Below are 18,262 nucleotides of genomic sequence, written 5' to 3'. Positions count from 1 at the left end.
CTTATCAAACGTACGCAGGATGCTTGCTCAGAACCCGTTAATAAGAAATCTGTAGCGTGTGAGGCCAGCGATGGGCATGAAAGTGAAATAAAGCTTGCCTTACAACCACTCATTGCACCCAGAATTCGACTATTCATACGTGCAACAAGTACCAGTAAATTACCAGTGAATTATATGATATCAGGCATGCATGTAATATCGGCCCTTCCAAAAGCTTAATGTAATTTGCTCTCCTGATCTCCAGTGGGCGGCTTTAATCAGTGTTTAATGCAGGCCGTCACAATAGCCCACATACAAATATGCAGATTCCATTGCCAATTCAGCGGAAATGGCCATAAAGATTCTCTGTCTTTTACAAACACGAGGACTGGCTACACTGCATCGGTCCAGTGCCTCTGAGAGACCATGTTCAGCAGTGCAAATCACAGGATGTATTTTTGCTTTGTATATCAGCAATACCTTCAGCATAACTTTGATCAGTATTGTGTTTAAAATTTGCCCATTACTGCAACTTGCCATGCAAATACATACTATGCATGATACTAACGTAGAAATGTCAACATATTTCATAATTTCATTATTTCTGACACCTAACTGAGATCCTCCGTAGATTCGCAAGTTGATCCCCTGGGAAAAATTTATATTACACACATGACACAGCTGAGAGCATCTGAGCACCAGCATTCGAAAAGCACTCGGATCTCATTTCCGTCGTTGAAGAAGATTGAGATGATAGGAAATGGAAGCTGATATGATACATACATATATCAAGAGATTAACTCTCCGAGACAGAACCAATTCTTCCCAAGTGTAAAGCTTTCAGATTCAGCATTTAATTCAATTTGTAGGCATTTATATGATCCTACCTCAAGGTTTTAATTTTTATGAAATGGTCTAGAACCTTCACTCTTAATGTAAAGGAAATGACAAAAATATACATTAACTTTTAACTAGAGCTACATTATTGTTCATTTTTTTGTTTATCAGGGGCATGGATGTTACATATATTTATTTTCATTTCTTAATATGTATGGTATGGGGAGAGCTTCCATGGCCAAACAGAATTGTGCAAATCCAAATTAATGCTATATGCTACATATAATGAACAACATACGAACAATTTAATGCTGTTATGTGATGTCGATTATGCATTGGAAATATTTCAATTGCCTTGCATAGTTAACCTCCCTTGGTATCAACTTCCTTGCTGGGCGTTGGGGGGGGGGGGCGTACGGATTTATGAGGGTAAGGGGGAGTCGGAAACACCACGGGGGCATTTCCAACCTTTATTTACAGCTAGCCGGATTTCTAATAAATCACACTCACAGGGGTAGTATCCCGGAGCAGGCGATTGTGATGATCAAGCATTCGGAGAAGACGTACGCCATCGTGTTGCTGAACTCGCTACTCGGGAGCACAGTCGCGTGCTGTTACCTCGGGCCTGTCTTTTGAAACACTGTACTGTACATTTCCTTGATGTCACTGTGGTTTCTAGAGGGGAGCAGCCATGCTTGGATTGGCTGACTTGAGTAATAATGGAAATAAAATAGTTTGTATCTGTCAGTCGGAAACTACCAACAAGGAAAAGCTGTTTCCAGTACAGTCCGATGTCATTTTGAGGACAGATGTCACAGGCAACATGGAACATCAATGAATATTAGTGTGGCCTATGTGGGTTTTTACACATTGGATTTGTCATTCATTGGAATTCATTCATCCTTACAAGAAATAAGCAAAATATGTGTTTACCGCATATAAATGAGGACTGGATGTTGACTTGTTATAAAATAGCAGGCGAACGAGCGATGCAGACTTCTTCTGTCTATTCATCTTTACCAGCTGCATTTAGAATACATGACTTGTATTGAGCACATGCATAAATCTTGCATGGTTCCTCTCACAGGGAGACGGAGTTGCTGGTTTTCGTGTTAAATGAACGCCCGTTATGAACCATGATATACGAAGAGCACTTTCTGAGATTCAGACTAATGGAATTAAATGCCACTAAATCAAACAGAACTGTAAAGTAAAAAAAAAAATCTGTCAGCGTTCTCAGTGAAATGCTGAAGGAAAGCCCTAATCTTGTGCTGCTTAGATAAGGGTACAGGCAATGCACTGTAATAAACATGTATTCCTATTAGGTTTAGATTCAGAGCCACTGAGTGACCTACATTTCTGTTGGAGCATTTCCCAAGGCGTGACAGCCAGTAAACAATGTGTATTATTTAATTTGTTTTGTTTATGGGTGAAACTTGAGCAGTACCCTTTAACAGATACACAGAACTAAGGTGTAGAAAGCAATGAATCACTGTACACTCTAAATGAAATAGATAATTATACATGAAGGCTTCTTACCCTTCCCTGTGGGCTTCTCCCTTCTCCAGCTCTTGAATGACTCCCAGAAGCACTTTGATGGTCTCCTGGCTTGAGCTAATCAGGTTCTCCATCACCTGGAGCTGTGCTTTAAGGTCCCCATCCTGAGCGACGGGCACGATCTGGTGGCACGGCTCGGGCGCTCCTGTGGCAGCCCTCGATAGGGCCCTCGCCGCCTCGGCGCCCTGCAGGGCGTGGGAAGCGAACGTGGCCGCGTGACACCGCAGCTGCGTGGCGTGGCAGGCGGCGGGAGGCACGGCTTGCGACTGCATCTGCAGCCCATTGAGCTGCGATCCCTTTTTGCGCTTTCCCTGCGCGGATGGGCTCTCCAGGCACTCCACCTGAGTCAGGGAGTTCCATGCGATGGGCCCAGTCACACCCGCTGCTGGGTCTTTACGTGGCGCACCGGGGGCCTCGTCAAAGTTTAACAGCTGCCGCTTGGCAGACGGGTACGGATCCCCCTCTCCCCGATGTAATCCTTTCTGGTGCCCGGTCTCGGGACCGTATATGTGGAACTCTGCATTTGTACTGGAGTCCAAAACATTCGGTAAGTACTGTTTGTCTTCTGGGCAGCTCACCTCCGAGTCCGGGCTCGTCGGTCCGTCCGGACAGTCGGTGGTGGAAAACGGCTCCGTTGCCACTGCGCAGTTGTTCGTGTGGAGCAGCGCTTGCGTACGATAGACACCCCTCCCCACCGACTGCATAGCCTCTCCGGAGCCCACTGTGGCTTCCGGAACTTTCCTGGCAGCGGCCAAACCGTTGCTGTGCCCTTTGAAACTCTCCACGGTAGCGGCATGTTTGAAAGTGTGGCCCTTCTTACGCTCGAAGGGGAAAGTCTGGTAGCGCTTCCGGAGGTCGGGCGAGGTCTGGACGCCCGTGCTCCGGGTGACGTTGGGGATGGAGCGACGAGCGGGCACCGTCATATATTTGCGGTACGGCGCCCTGCAGGAGGCAGTCCTGCCGCCCTTCCCGGCCGCCTGGACGGCCGCCTCGCGCTGCTCATTCTGCGCCTCGCAAATGTCCTTGAAACGCACCTGCAGGGCCTTGTTCCTCTTCCGTACCTGCCTGCTAGCATCCAGGGAGTACTTCATCTCCAGGGACAACGACGGGGCTGCCTCAGAGTCCGACTCGGAGTTGGTGACTATGCATTTGCTGGCCTCCTTGCTCACCATTTTTTCCTGCAATAGGAGAAGCCCACAGCGTTTACAACGGACAGCTTGCCAGTGACTGCATACAGTAAGGATATCTGGCTAAGTCAGTTTTTATTGGACATAACAGCACCTTTCTGTCAGAGCTTTTTATGTTGCTGAGTCCTTAAAGACCCTCTGTGAAAACACATTCAATATATAGTTCACGCGTTTATAAGTTCGAACAAAGAAATTGCTTTTCTTAGACTGGAATGTCATCCAGGATGCTCTCTAGCCTCGTGCCCTGCACTGTCTAAGATTGGCTCCAGGCGTCTTTGTGACCCTGGGCAAGGTAGTTAGAAGATTTACAAGATCCACATTTATTTTATTTAGCAGACGCTTGCATCCAAAGTGATGTACAAGCGAGACAAATAGCACATGGCACACATTCGAGTGTCAGGGAGTCGACTCGGCATACAGGTAAGTGCGGCTAGGCTGAGCTTCTGATGAAAGCCCAGGTACAAGTGTGAGCAGCACTCGAGAAAGTGGATACACAACATCTTCCAAAATAGCAAGAACCCAACAAGACTACTACAGTATTCAAATCAACAGAACGTGCAACATTAAGTACGTTCAGGTAACATGAACAGGCACAGGCTAGTAGATGTATCCCTGCAACAGAAGAGCCCTGATACATTTCTTGAAGGTAGAGAGGGAATGGATGGATCAATGGAGATGGATTTTTTATTAGTCTAAAATACACTCTACGTTAAAAAAAATACTATTCAGAAGCTGCTAAATTTGAGAATTCTTATACATTAGTGCCTCACCTTGATTATGATACATATGCTGACCCAGTAGGGTAATGACCTCATCTCGTACTTGCAGGGTCAGCTTTGCCCTCAGCTCTGTGTGTGCAGCATGTTCCCATTGTGTTTGCATGTTTTATTTCTCGTTACCCTTGCTTTCCTTTCAAAGACACGCATTCCCGGGGGGTGGGATGTGAGTGCCCTGCAAAATAACTATCTTCCTGCATCCAATCCACATCCCGGGTGTCACCTGGGATGTGACTCAGACTTCCCACATCACTAAATGGAATGCCCGAATAGCAATACCTTGAATCTTCCATGCCTCGCACTGCTTTTATGCAAATTTTTATATTACTGTTACAGATCTCCCTTGAACGTGCTACCATTTAAAAAAAATATAAAACGTCAAGACTGTAAAGATCTATCAATAAAATGTGTCAGTCCAAACATGCTGCCTGACAAACCAAATCAGTTAAATCAATGTTACACTTAGAATTGCAACTGAATAACTGCCTTCAGAGCAGAGTAATACTTTAAGAAGCGTGTTCAACCATATGTTGGCTAGCATGTGCACCAAAAGGCTAGCATGTGCACCATATGTTGCATGGTGCAAATTTTGGATATCTGGATAGATTTACCCTCCTTTTCGTTTTATAAATGATTCTCAGCCAGGGCCTTTTTCCAACACTCATGAATAAATAAAATGTACTCTAACTGCTCGTGCCAAAAAAAAAAAAAAATCTGAATTCATTATTTTGAAATCAAGAAATCTTTAATTTATTCCCTCCATAAGTCTACCAGATCTGTAATTTCGAAGCACCCCTACACTGTTGTTTAACTTTAATCAAAGTGCGATCATTTATTTCTGTCATTTATCACTGCCCTTTTCACTGCAGGCATAGCAGAGCAAATGATGTCAAATGCCAGTGGAGGAAAAAAATGATCCAACAAAAGTTGATCGACAACATCCAAGGTAAACAAAAAAAAAACCAAGGTGTGTGTGTGTGTGTGTGTGTGTTTGTGTGTGTCTGAAAAGGACTATTAAAGCCAGCACTCACTGACTTAGACAGATAACTGAGGATGACGGATGGCTCTTCTACTGTCTGTAAAACTTGTGTGTGAAATATAAGCTATGGAATGGCGCCCTTAGTCTCGGGGTGTCAATAATCAGCACCCTGCCACTGTCCTACCCAAGCCTGTGTTTGTTCAAAAACTAACGAAATAGACTTTAAAAAAGTACTTGTTTTGCAACACATAAATCAAATAGCTTTCATACTGCTTTTATGTTTCTCTATTGTGAAGTAGGCAGCCTTTAAATGAACTATTATCCTCACAATAGGTTCAGCTACTTGTTGCTACAAAATCAGTTTAGAATTCCTGAAGCTACTTTGGCTTTTAATGTTCCCTACATGTTTGCAGTGATTTCCCTTTGCTACTTTGCATTCTTTGTTCGTCACGCCCACTCCAGTTATATTATTTGGCATCGCCTTCTTAACAATAAATCATTTGTCAGAAATACTGTTCACCAAAATCTCTAATTTTTATTGAAGCATTATTTATTAAAAAGGCCAGTCAGCCTTTGTGTAGGAACTATTTGTTGTGTTTCGGCATCTGTTATTCTCATAATCCCTATTATCTAATCATGGCACAGCTGTAGAATATGCACAAAAGCCCACATGTAGAGCTACTGATCTACAACCACCTAACAATCAGGGGCATAGGAGCACACACACGTTTGTATTGATATCTTTGTGGGGACCGTCCATTCATTTCTATGGGTAATACCCTAATCCCAACAATGACGACCTTAACCCCGACCCAGCCTTAACCTTAAGTAACCAAACAGAATACAAGACTTCTGACATTTTTAGTTTTTTGATTGCATTCTCAGAATAAAGCTGCCGCTTGTAGGCAACTAAAAAATGGGTCCCCACGACGTCAAAATAACAGGTTTTTATCACATTGTGGAGACATTCGGTCCCCACAATATAATATATACATAATCCAAACACAGACATATATATATAAATGTACACATGCAGTTGACTATATAGATCTGCCCACAGCAGGACCCAGATGCAAAAAGATTTAGCGGATGTCCTTCTAACAGGGAGTATATCACCTTTGGAGGAACTTGGTGTGAGGTAGCACCTTCCAGCACCTTCCATCACATTATGTGCATTACATCTGCTTATTTCATCCCTGCAATCATGGCTTAAACAACCCCTTGAGCATTCAGACCTTGTGTGCCTCGATCTGATCAATCTGTTCTGCACGATTCATACTGGATCCTGTCAGTCTCAGCTACTAATACTTTTCTCTGTCTCCCAGTCTCTTGCATCCCAGCAGGGCAGCACTGGGAGTGTTGGAATCCTTAACTGCTCAGAATGGCCTGCACCATTCAAAACGAAGGTGCCTCCTCCGCATCAGAACCGTACAGAACTGGAGCAATTGATTTTGTAAGGTAGAAATAAACAAGACTATTACCTGGAAAGTAAAATAAATATAACAGTGATATGCCAGTGAGTGATGGTTTATTTGAAAAAATGTAATAAATGTCTATAAATAAAAGGGCATATTATATTTAAAGCAGAATTGTTAGCTTTCATTAATGGTGCAATTTCTCAAGGTGCCCTTTGGAACAATGAGATACTGCAGATAACATTGTGTTGCTGCTTCATTAGGAATTTTAATCCCATTTTACAGAAAAAGGCACCTAAATATAAGTAGCATAGACAGCATCAGTATGTCCCAGTGCATTCCAGTGAATCCCAATCAAATTGCTTGATACCAACTTCCTGAGAGAAGACTAGAATAACCTATGAAGCTTTATTGTGGAGGATATGAGTTGCACTTATACATGCAAATGGAATGTCATTATGTAATTTTGCAACTTTTGAATAGCTTCTTGAGGGTGACTGAGGGCCACAGGATATACCGCGCATTACGAGAGTTTCTAATCTCCGTAACTTGAAAGCAAAGGGTACGCTAGTGGATCTGCTACCTTAGGGTCAGGCGACGCATTCAATTTTAGAGCGAGCGTAAAAACCGAAAAGTTTTATAATGAGTGTTGCGGACTGAACGAGGCGCCGAGAATAATGCCTCTTCCGCCGCTGTGCGCCTGATTCGCGTCCCGCTGCAGAACGTATGCATGTGCTATTTATAAATCCATCTTCAAGCTTTAAATGCATTTCTTCCAAATATTACGCTAATCGGACAAGGTTTGACTAGGTCTGGGGGCTACAATAAAATTCGCTGCAGCGTGTTGATTACGATAAGTAAAATTCGTTTGTTAGCTTGTTTAATATGATTACGTTATTTATGTTACAGCTAGAACAACAGCAGACACATTAGATGAATCAGCCACATAATTTGTACACAGCCTCAGGGTAGCATGTTCTTCCATGTTGTCATCTGCTGAAACCTGGATTTCCCAGAACGAAACATTAGGCTGCAGTTCATTTTGTATTTCGTCACCTCGCCACACTAGTTGATGACAAATTACTGAAGCCACCCATCGTCGCATCGTTCCTTGCGCCGTCACAGACTTCATCTGCAGGATGAAGAGAATCTTGCCCAGATCTTTGGCGCAGGCCATTGCCAGCAGGGACTGAACAAGCTGCGGGTTGCTCCTGCCCAGATTCGATTTGCCCTGTCTCTCCAGGATAGCCCTGCTTCAGCAGTACCCCTTTGTAAAAATATTAATGTTACATTACTTTTCCTAAAAACCATGAAAAGGCAATGGAAATGTGTGACTGCAGAGCTTAATTATTGCTAGTCAGAGCAGAAAGAGATCATTTTCCCCGATACAGCAAAAATAAAGTATGGCGGAAAAAAAAATATCATGCTCATAAAAATGGAGAATATGAAGCAGTCTGATCATTTAAATCAGGTCTAAATAATGGCCTCACACCTCTGGGACCCGGGTTCGAGTCTCCACCTGGGTTATATGTTGCATGTTTCCCTCCACAGTCCAAAGACATGCTGAGGCTAATTGGAGTTGCTAAATTGCCCATAGGTGTGCATGTGTGAGTGACTGGTGTGTGAGTGTGCCCTGTGATGGGCTGGCCCTCCATCCTGGGTTGTTCCCTGCCTCGTGCCCATTGCTTCCGGGATAGGCTCCGGACGCCCCGCAACCCAGTAGGATAAGCGGTTTGGAAAATGGATGGAAATCACTGGACATTAGACTATGAGGTGAATTTGTTTGCAGAAATGTTAGTAGATATAGGATAACTTTCTAAATATAACAAAGCATATAAATTGCAAAATTATCATATAATAGAGCAATTAAATATTATTCAAAAGGGCTGACTGCTGTTTGTATGAATAATAGTGTCGGGTAATGTGTGCTGTTCCAATCAGACATTTATAGCAGGATATATAGAGCAAGCTGTCATTCTTCACTACTTAAGTGTTTTGAATGAAATATTCAGCTCTGAAAATGGGAAAATTGTCACAAATTTTGTTTCAGATATTGTTTTGTAGACAATTAGTAATGATCTTTCAGAATTGGTGGGAAAATGCTTCGTTTGCTGCATATATTGTTTGCTCATGTTTACGGCGTACGGCAGAGTGACAATGCGATGGCACGTCTGAGACTGGTGCATCTTCCCAGGAAATTTAGCATAATTGTGCTTATTTGTCTGTCCATCTAAAGCTCTGTTCAGCATAAACTGCTGCATGACTCCCTTGTTACTGAACAGATTTTGACTTGGACCGTTTACAGTCTGGAGAATTTAGCTGGAATGGCAGCTACACATACAGTATGGAGAAATAGCAGAAGACACCCTGATTTGAAGTTACGTGCCCAGCAGAAAGTGTGGATGATGATTTAAATGATGGGACAGCAATTAAAATAATATTATCAATACATAATTTGTTCCGTTCGTTTTTTTTTTTTAGGTAAAGCTGTGTAGTTTTAAAGCATAGTTTGGATTAGACGCTTCTGAAATAAAGAATAGAAAGAGTGTTCTGATAGAGGCTCCCAGGGAAGAAGTATGTCTGCCTAATAAAATATGGTGTATACTCAGCACGAGCGACTTACTGTATAACTGGTGTTTTAGTAAATGAAATAATTTTGAAGTCAAATATTCACAATACTTCCCGGAGAGAGATCCACTTGTGAATGTCAAATACTCCTTCAGTCTCCTCAGTCAAGTTGAGTGCTGTTTGCCTGTGGGATCTAACAAATGTCTTAGGTGAAATGAATTAAGTGAACCGACTGTCATACTGTAATACTGTATACAAAGATATAAATTAGGTTAGAAGGATGTCTTACTTTTGTCAGAAGTCAGGAAAAATATAATCAGTTCTCTTAAATATAATTCCAATAACTACAACTATATTGTTATATTAATGTAATATGATACATTTATTATGCAACCTTTATCAGAATACATGGTGAAAAGATGGATGGATGCATGAATGAATGGTACATTTAACTTAGTTAACATCTCACCTTTTTTGACTTTTCAATTAAGTCAAAATAAGAATGAAATCAATAATATCAGATAGCCCAGAAATTCCTATTTCAGCATCAGATCCGAAACCTTAATAGGGTCAGACAGAGGTACAGTATGTAATTGAAAAGTCTACAAATCTAATTTACTTTAGGTTTTTCTAAGATCCTAAGTTCTTGAAGGGTTATCTAATACAGGCAAAGGATTTGTGTTGTGTTAACTAACTGAGACCTTTTTTTTTCTTGTGAAATGTATTAAAACCATTCATTCTCGGTTATATTAAGTTAGATTTTGGGGTATGTATGGTTGTTTGGGATCTGTCTGTCTTTCAAGTATGTCATTGAACCGCCGGTTAGAAATGAGTAAATCTTCAGATGGAGGAGGAATCCCACAGATGGCTTAGGGCCCATGAAAGTTTGCAGGTTTAAATATTATTATTGTTGATTTTATTAAACCAGTTCTGTGAGTTTGATTTATAATTTAAAACGTGTTTTGGTGGTAATGTAACTGTATACCAACGTTTCATGTTGTTTCAGCGGGAAAATGGAAAAAGCTGTACAACAACCCCTCCCCCCTCACATTTGCGTGGGTTAGGGGCCGAAGACTGGGGCCCCCACAACCTTAATCCGTAACAGTCGGCTAATAATAATAATAATAATAATCGATACTTTATTGACCCCCGTAGGGAAATTGTCTTTACGCCTCCCACAACTTGCTCTTTTTTCATAGAGGAAGTTGTCTGCGAAGGGCTGCCACCCGTAGTGGCGCCCAGGGAGCTGGGGGTTAAGGGTCTTGCTCAAGGACCCACAGTCTGAGGCTGGGTTTGAACCTGCAACCTTCTGATCGCAGAAGGTCTCATCATTCTTATCATTCTGGCAATCCTGAATGATAACATATTAATACCGTACTGTACACTTTGCATGTCAAATTACTTCACCATTTCCTTTCTAGAGCATTTTATAAATATTATACACACCATCTAAATTAAGCTACTACTGCACACACCGGGAGCACTATGTTTTGGACCAATTATTTTAAATTCAAAATTAATGGCACTGAAAAGTTTAAAAGTTACTGCAAGACGCACAAGATGCCACGGTCAGAAAGAAAGGTTACCGAGACAAAGATGTGCAGCGTATCCACGTCAAGACTTAATATGTATTACACTAACAAAAATTATTTTTATCTTATACGATTTTTTTGTCGTCATAATCATTTTCAGTAGGCCTGTTGTTTTTGGCTGAGGCATCTTCTGCAAGTTCCTCTGCTCTTTTAGCAAAGCTCCAAGAATATTGCCGTTTAATTGGTAAAAGCCGGATTGCAAATAAACGAAACCGCGAATGTTAAATTTGTGAGAATGAGCATTTCCTGCTTACAGCACACTCTTGGGTTTAAGCTAACTGTTTGTTTTGATTTTCAGATTGCTTCTTAAGTATATGACAGTTAATACCATTTCAAGTTGCTTCTTTGCAATGACGCTTAATAAAATGTCGACTTCATATGCATGAATAAAAATGTAAAAATGCTGATATATGTATATAGGAAAATTGACCTTTCCTATGCAGTCCATTTTATTCAAATTACAAAACATGTTTTATTTAACTTAATATTTTATTCAAAATGAAAACGCTATGACTAAAGATGTGTGTGCAAATGTAAGAGTCTGGATTCTGCTATGCTTAAGTGGGCTTTTGCATTCATACCACTGAACTTAATATTCAATGGCAGAACTCCGCACGTCGGCTGAGTGCAGTTCGTCCCTGTCACTCTCGGCAAACTTGCTTGAGCTCTCTGAGATTATATGAGAATCCTTTTTGGTTTTCAGGATTTTCCGTGGGATACATGTGAGGATTTTCGACAATAATCAGTAATTAAATCGACTTAGAGAACCGTTTTGCCTTATGTGAAAAAACACGTGTAAGCGTGTTCATCTGCCTGCGTGTCTTATTTTGTAAAAGATTTTGGAAGAATCTGTGTCAGTGGTGAGTATTGGTATCTTTACTGATGTGATAGGCAGGCACATTGATTTGTCCTACAGCTACCAATTCCCATATAACCCTATAAACTCTCGGTGTAGGAAAGACAGAACTCAAAAATCCTGGTGTATGTTGTTTTTGAAGTATGCATGAAGCAAATTTACATTTTCATGAGACCCAAAATCAGGCCTCACAAACCCAGAAACGGTCAAGGGGAGAATTCAGAATTTGTGAACCAATTTTCATCATTTTAAATCATTCAAATTAAATCATTTTAATTTGAATAGGAGCCAACTAAAGTGTACTGTGAGTGGTTTAGCGTCAGTTCTGTTTGTCACAGGTCCCTATGTATAATCAGCGTTGTTTAAATGGAATAAGACTAAAATATTCCAGGGCAGAATCGGCTTAGGAAGGTTGTATCAGAGTGACTGCTGCCAAAACAGAACAAACTTCTCCCTCATTCTTTCCAAACCATCTTAATGATAATTGATCCTTTATTGATCCCAGTGGGGAAATCGTCTTTTTATACCTCCTTCAACGTCCTCTTTCTAGAGTAAGTTGCCCACAAAGGCAGCCACCTGCAGGGGCACCCAAGGAGCTGGGGGTTAAGGGCTTTGCTCAAGGACCTGTAGATATGCTAAGACTGGGTTTGAACCAGCAACCTTCTGATTACAGGCACACAGGCTGAGCCCACGGAGAAACACGCTGCCCCCGAATCTCCCTCTGACCACCACCTTTGCTAATAACCACAATAACAATGCATTCTTTTATGATTTGGTTTAAGTGACGCAAAGCATTACAAATAATGCACTGGCACTACATAGCTGAAGTAAGCCTCTTACAACTCTTTATGCATTTAAGCAGGGGATGCCTCTCATTGATGTGTCTTTAGTGCCATACAACTTCAATTTCAGGTATACAATCCTATGGCTTTTTAATGTAAGTGTTTATACAGTATATTTGGATTCACTAATCTCGGCATTATTATCTTTTTGCTGTCTGAGTTTTTTCTCAAAGTAACACTGCCCTGTAACAAGCAGTAACAATCTTGGATACTTCATATTCTGCTTTGGACTGTGTCAGTGCTCAGCATCTCTTGTGCTGTATTTCAATCCATCCTGTAACTGCGTATCGAATGCAGGGGCCCGTGGTCTATCTCGGGAACTACAGGGCAGGAGGCAGGAGAAACCCTGCAAAGGATGCTAGGCCACATATTACACCCTATGGTCAATTTAGAGACTCCAGCCCTCATTACAAGGGCCCCTTGGCTGACCCTGTGTCCTAACCCCCGCTTTGCTTTCACCTGTATACAGGTAACAGTCTAGGACATCAAGATGGACTGTCAAAAAACCACAGAATCTCCATGTAGTCTTACAAACGGTCCAGCACAGCAATTCAGTATATTTTCTCGAGCCCAATATAACATTAGAAATCTGTGCTTGCCAGAATCATATATTAATGTTTCCCAATGCAACCTGTGACATTTTCATAAAAATATTTAGATTATTGAATTTAGCATTTAAACAAATTCAAACATGGCTCCAGTCCTCCAGTTCCTGCAAAGGATGGAAAATGGATGGATGGATGGATGGATGGATGGATGGACAAATAAAAAAACTTCTAGCACTACCCTATTTTTACCAAGAAGCACAAATTACATCAAAGCCACAAAAATAAACATATATTTGTTTGACTTTGCTAGATCTCATCCGACATGGTCCCAGTGTTCACAATATTCCATGCCAAACATTTAAAAAACCCAAAGGAGATCCTACTGTACATCTTCACAGCATGACTTAATCATGTTATGTATTGCGGTTTGTTTTTATTTGGTATATGGTTTTCAGCTATTGCATATGTGAGAATGTGCATTTCATGTAGCTGTGAGAGACTTTCACATGACTGAGAGGATTCTTAGTTTTTCAGTACCGGTCAGGGAACTATGACACAGCAGCATCTGTCCAAGCTAATCTCAGCGGATCTCAGACTGACAAGCTCCTCGTGTGCAGTTGGCATCTCCACCCCCATCATCATCACGCAGGCCTCCCCCTGAGGGCTGAGTTATATCTTCGTATTGGACCCCCCCTCCCTTCCCCCACAGAGTCCAGTTGTTTAAATAAAGTTATATAACAATTTCTTACAGAGGAAAGCACAAAAAAGCAGATTAGGCAGATTTTATATGTTATAATGTATTATCCTCTGAGGTCCACGTAGAGGTGAGTAAAGTCAAAATGGGCGGCCAGTGCCTCCACAGGTAATACATGCAAAAAAGTATTATCTGTAGTATATCTGAGTACAGTATCTGTAGTATATCTGAGTATAGTATTATCTGCAATATATCCGAGTATAGTATTATCTGTAATATATCTGAGTATAGTATTATCTATAGTATATGTGAGTATAGTATTATCTGTAATATATCTGAGTACAGTATCTGTAGTATATCTGAGTATAGTATTATCTGTAATATATCTGAGTATAATATTATCTGTAGTATAATGTATCTTAGTTATTACGATCAGCTTTTATGTAATATTTTGCTGTTTTTCATTTAAATAGCACATTACAGAACCTCATTTGAAGCCAATGTGTACTTTCAGTCCTGAAAGCGAGGAAAGGGCTTGCAAGCGTGCACCGCTTCCGTCGTACGGAGTTTCCCAGCCTGTCTTCTGTAATTCCAACGCCTTCGCCTCCCTTTCATCATAGCCATGCAGCAGAGTTCGGCAGAGTACCGGCGCGCCAATTCCCGGGAATTTCAGGGGTCCCCAAGCCGTCAAATTCCATTACCACTTCAGAGCTAAGATCCAAGCTCGGCACAACAGCCGCAACGGTCAAGCTGTTACCGGCTTTATGCTCTTGTAATGGATAGACGTCCGTCCTATGAACATGCAGAACAGATTCTTTGTGAAGCGGAAGAGCCAAGAGACATGATTTCTGTTGCAGGACAGGATTTTACATGCTCCCCCCAAAAACCTGTTCATCTCTTCGTGTCACGCTGCAGAGTCCTGAGAGTCCTGGTGAGCTTCCTGTCTTCACAGAGATGGATCTCTCAGTGGATATGCATCCTCCACAGCAGCTTGGGCCAATGTGTGTGTGTGTGTGTGTGCGTGTGTGTGTGTGTGTGTGTGTGTGCGTGTGTGTGTGCAAGCGGGTATACCTATCCTTATGGGGACACAATGTCCCCATAACGTGATAAATATCCATTTTTTCCCCTTAAGGGGACTGGTTTCCTGGTCCCCATAAGGGAAAACTCTATTTTATAAAAATCAGTGACTGCTATGAAAAAACTAAAAATGCCAAAACTTGTATTTTGCTTGGTTACTTATGGTTATGGTTAGGGCAGGGGGGTGGGGGGGGGTTAAGGTTGTCATAGTTAGATTTAGCATTTTTCCCATAGAAGTGAATGAGCGGGCCCCATAAGGATAGGTATACCCTACATGTGTGAGCGCGTGTGTGTGTGTGTGTGTGTGCGAGTGTGTGTGTGTGTGCGTGCGCATGTGCGAGCGGGTGTGTTTGTGTGTGTGTGTGCATTAGGGTGGGGGGGAGGGCTTGTAAAGGTATATATTTATGATGTTGCCTTACATTAAAAGATTCAGCAGAACAACCCAGGATTACAAAGATCAAGATTATAAGGAGCCGCACTATCTGAGAGAGGCCATTTTCTGGTTAAATGGGTTAAACGATATGGGAAGGAGCAAATGTGATTCATTTAGCCAATTTCCTAAACTAAGTTTGCTATTAAGGCAGTGAGGAAGATTGCATTCTGCTCGTATGCAGAGGAAGGGGACTGACAGAAGAGAAGTAAGCAAGTGGCGGTGTGCTGCATCTCGCAGCTGTGGCGGGAGAGCGGCTTATCGCACGTCATCGCTCATGATTACTCTCCAGTTAAGAGTAGGGCCATTCCGTCACAACCCGTGACATTTTTCTACTTTTATGCATCATAGTCAGATGGCCTGTTTCCATGTCAGTTCTTGCTAAAATATTTCAGCAGTAAGTATGCATGCAAACCGGAACCCTCAAGAATCAATTACCTTTCATATATTACTGTTGAAGCACTTCTGCTTTCGGTAATTTATCATGAATTATTTTTAAACATGATGAATCAATGTAAAATGACGCATTTTTTAGATACTTAGTATAACAGCAGATTGCTGAACACAGCTGCAGGTTCATATCCTGAATATGAAACAATTTCTTGTGTTAAATTCCTGTTTCCATTTTTTTTTCCTTTCCATTAATCTTACACTGTTGTCATAGATATGTATTCAACAAAATATCAGTTATCAAAAAGCAAAGGCAATTCTCTCAGCTGAACACTGTGAAACCTAGAGCACGTTTCCAGGAGGCTGTGATGCAATGATCTTTCCTAAATTCAGAAGCTTTCTCTGGTCCTGCAAACTACACAAAACAGCATCTCTCAGATCAGACACTCACTGCAAGCCAAAGAGGGGCAGATCTTTTTCTTTCTAAGTGGTCTGGCAGGACGTTGAAAGTACACTGTCCCTCAGTCTGATAATCAGCTCATGACACTGTCGGTCAAGAGGCGAACAGAAGCCGACTTACCTTGAGAAGCAGATTACTGATGGCAAGGACAAGGCGGCAAAGATCCTCAGGTCTTCCAGTGCATGTTCATTCATTTAGTGCATCAGAGAGCTCAGCGCTGACAGACAGCATCATCCATGGCAGTGTCAGAGGGAACAGTTCTCATAGTTGTTGCACATCAACCATGCTAGTGGACGATTAATGATTTCAGGCTTGGATTGCGTATCAAGTGCCCCTCCCCCCCCCCCACCCCCCCACCCCCCGGTCTCCTTAGGCACCGGGAGAGACACACGCGCCCATGCGCACGCACACACCTGCACGCGCGCAGACACGGCTACGGGAGTGTGCTCCAGGCGCTCAGCACCGGTGAGAGGTGCGCGTGCCAGGGATCTCCATCATTCTTTGCTGCAGTCCCAGTGCGTTTCGTGTATGAGCAGGAGAGAGAAAGAGAGGCAGGGAAAAGAGACGGAGAGGGAGGGAGAGCGATGAAGAGAGCGTGAGAGAGAGAGAGAGAGAGAGAGAGAGAGAGAGAGAGAGAGAGAATGTGTGGGCTGCTGGGGAAAGACCGATGCTGCTACATCTGGCAAGACCATGCCTGAACGGAGAAGACCCCCTTGTTTCATCAGCTGAACCCAAACCCTCTGTGGCATCAAAGGTACAGCTGGTATATTCACAGAAACACAGGAGAGAACCTGAAATGCACACTGTGCAAAGACTTTGCTTTTTTTTTTAATTGTTTTGGCTGCAGAAGCCCCAGAACAGCACACCTGAGTACATGTCGGTGAAAGAGGCAGAAGTAAGAACTGGAGAAGAGCCTCCTCAGACTTGTTAACAGGCATTCAGCTGCAGTCAGCACACTGGAGAAGTGATGTCTCCCTTTACCGGGACCATCAGTGCTGTGACCCCCTATTTCCCATTCTGACGTATATTGTGGGGACCTGTTGGAATAGGGGCTGTTAGGGTGTCCACGACAATCGCTCTGCTCAACATCTGCAGAATTCCCTCTATGTCTTAAATTTCAAGATTTACCATCTTCCAGTCGTGTTATGCATTTTAAGATTATAGCTTTAGAGACAGAAGGCTCTGTGCAGCTTTAATTGTTTTCCCCTGCCGAGATCCACTGTGGTTTTATCCTAATTAAATGCCGCCTCTGGGGTTACTGTACATTGAGCAATGTCTCTCAGCATATTTCAGGACCGGTGCCGCTTTCTCATGCTGTCAGGTGAGCCAGACATGCGGCGTTAATAAGCTGTTAGTCTGCCTCTCAGTGTCTTTTTGCTGCCAGCTCTGCACACCATGTAAAAACCTCATCGATCTGACGTTCCAGCCTGCAAGCGAGGCTAAAGAGCTACTCGGCGAGGGAAGCACCGATATCGTGTACAGAGCATGAATATCGGCTTATTGCATTTTTGACACCAAAAAATGCTCTTTTTTATCTTCCATCCCAGGATAAAAGAAAACTACCCAAATGTCTGTTTGAAATTAATTTGTTGTGATGGAAAAAGTGATTTTTAAAAATTAATTTCATTTTTTGTACAAGACATTTATATTAGCATAATCACTATATTTGAAATTATGGAAGGTTGGATGGATGGATGGATGGATGGATGGATGGATGGATGGATGGATGGATGGATGGACGAGCCTCTCTTGTCCTCTCCAGATGTAATTGGTTGATTAATGAGAAATTAAGGGGAAAGTATACAAAGTACAGCACGTGAGTAGCTTTTGCCGAGTTCTGTAAAGTGCTTCTTCAAAGCTATTCAGGTGCAAAAATAATGCATTCAATATTATTTAAAAATAAATAGAAACTAAATAAAATCAAACATAAAAATGGCACAGTCTAAGCAGCTTTAGTGTACAAATTCTACAATTACAATTCATACGTAGCATCTCAAAATACATTTGCTGAGCCTGTTGACTAGATTAAGTCCTTCTATTTTCATTGTGTGAATAAGAGAGTTCCAGGCTCTGGG

General features: G+C 42.1%; 1 protein-coding gene across 1 annotated transcript in view; it reads right to left on the bottom strand.

The window, feature by feature from the left end:
- Positions 1 to 16,491, bottom strand: part of LOC125738086 (inhibitory synaptic factor 2A-like) — a 29,888-nt gene extending 13,397 nt beyond the window's left edge. Inside the window, exons 1-2 of the mRNA XM_049006652.1 lie at positions 16,308 to 16,491; positions 2,356 to 3,551 (exon numbers count right to left, since the gene is read on the bottom strand). Coding sequence (XP_048862609.1) covers positions 2,356 to 3,545 — 1,190 coding nt within the window. The 5' untranslated portion in view covers positions 3,546 to 3,551; positions 16,308 to 16,491. The remainder of the gene's footprint in view (positions 1 to 2,355; positions 3,552 to 16,307) is intronic.
- Between the last annotated feature and the right edge of the window lie 1,771 nt (positions 16,492 to 18,262).

This window comes from Brienomyrus brachyistius, chromosome 3 (genome assembly GCF_023856365.1).
Source record: "Brienomyrus brachyistius isolate T26 chromosome 3, BBRACH_0.4, whole genome shotgun sequence".
Classification (NCBI taxonomy): Eukaryota; Metazoa; Chordata; class Actinopteri; order Osteoglossiformes; family Mormyridae; genus Brienomyrus; species Brienomyrus brachyistius.
The sequence above is the reverse complement of the archived record's forward strand: the minus strand, read 5'-3'. Positions and strand labels throughout refer to the sequence as shown.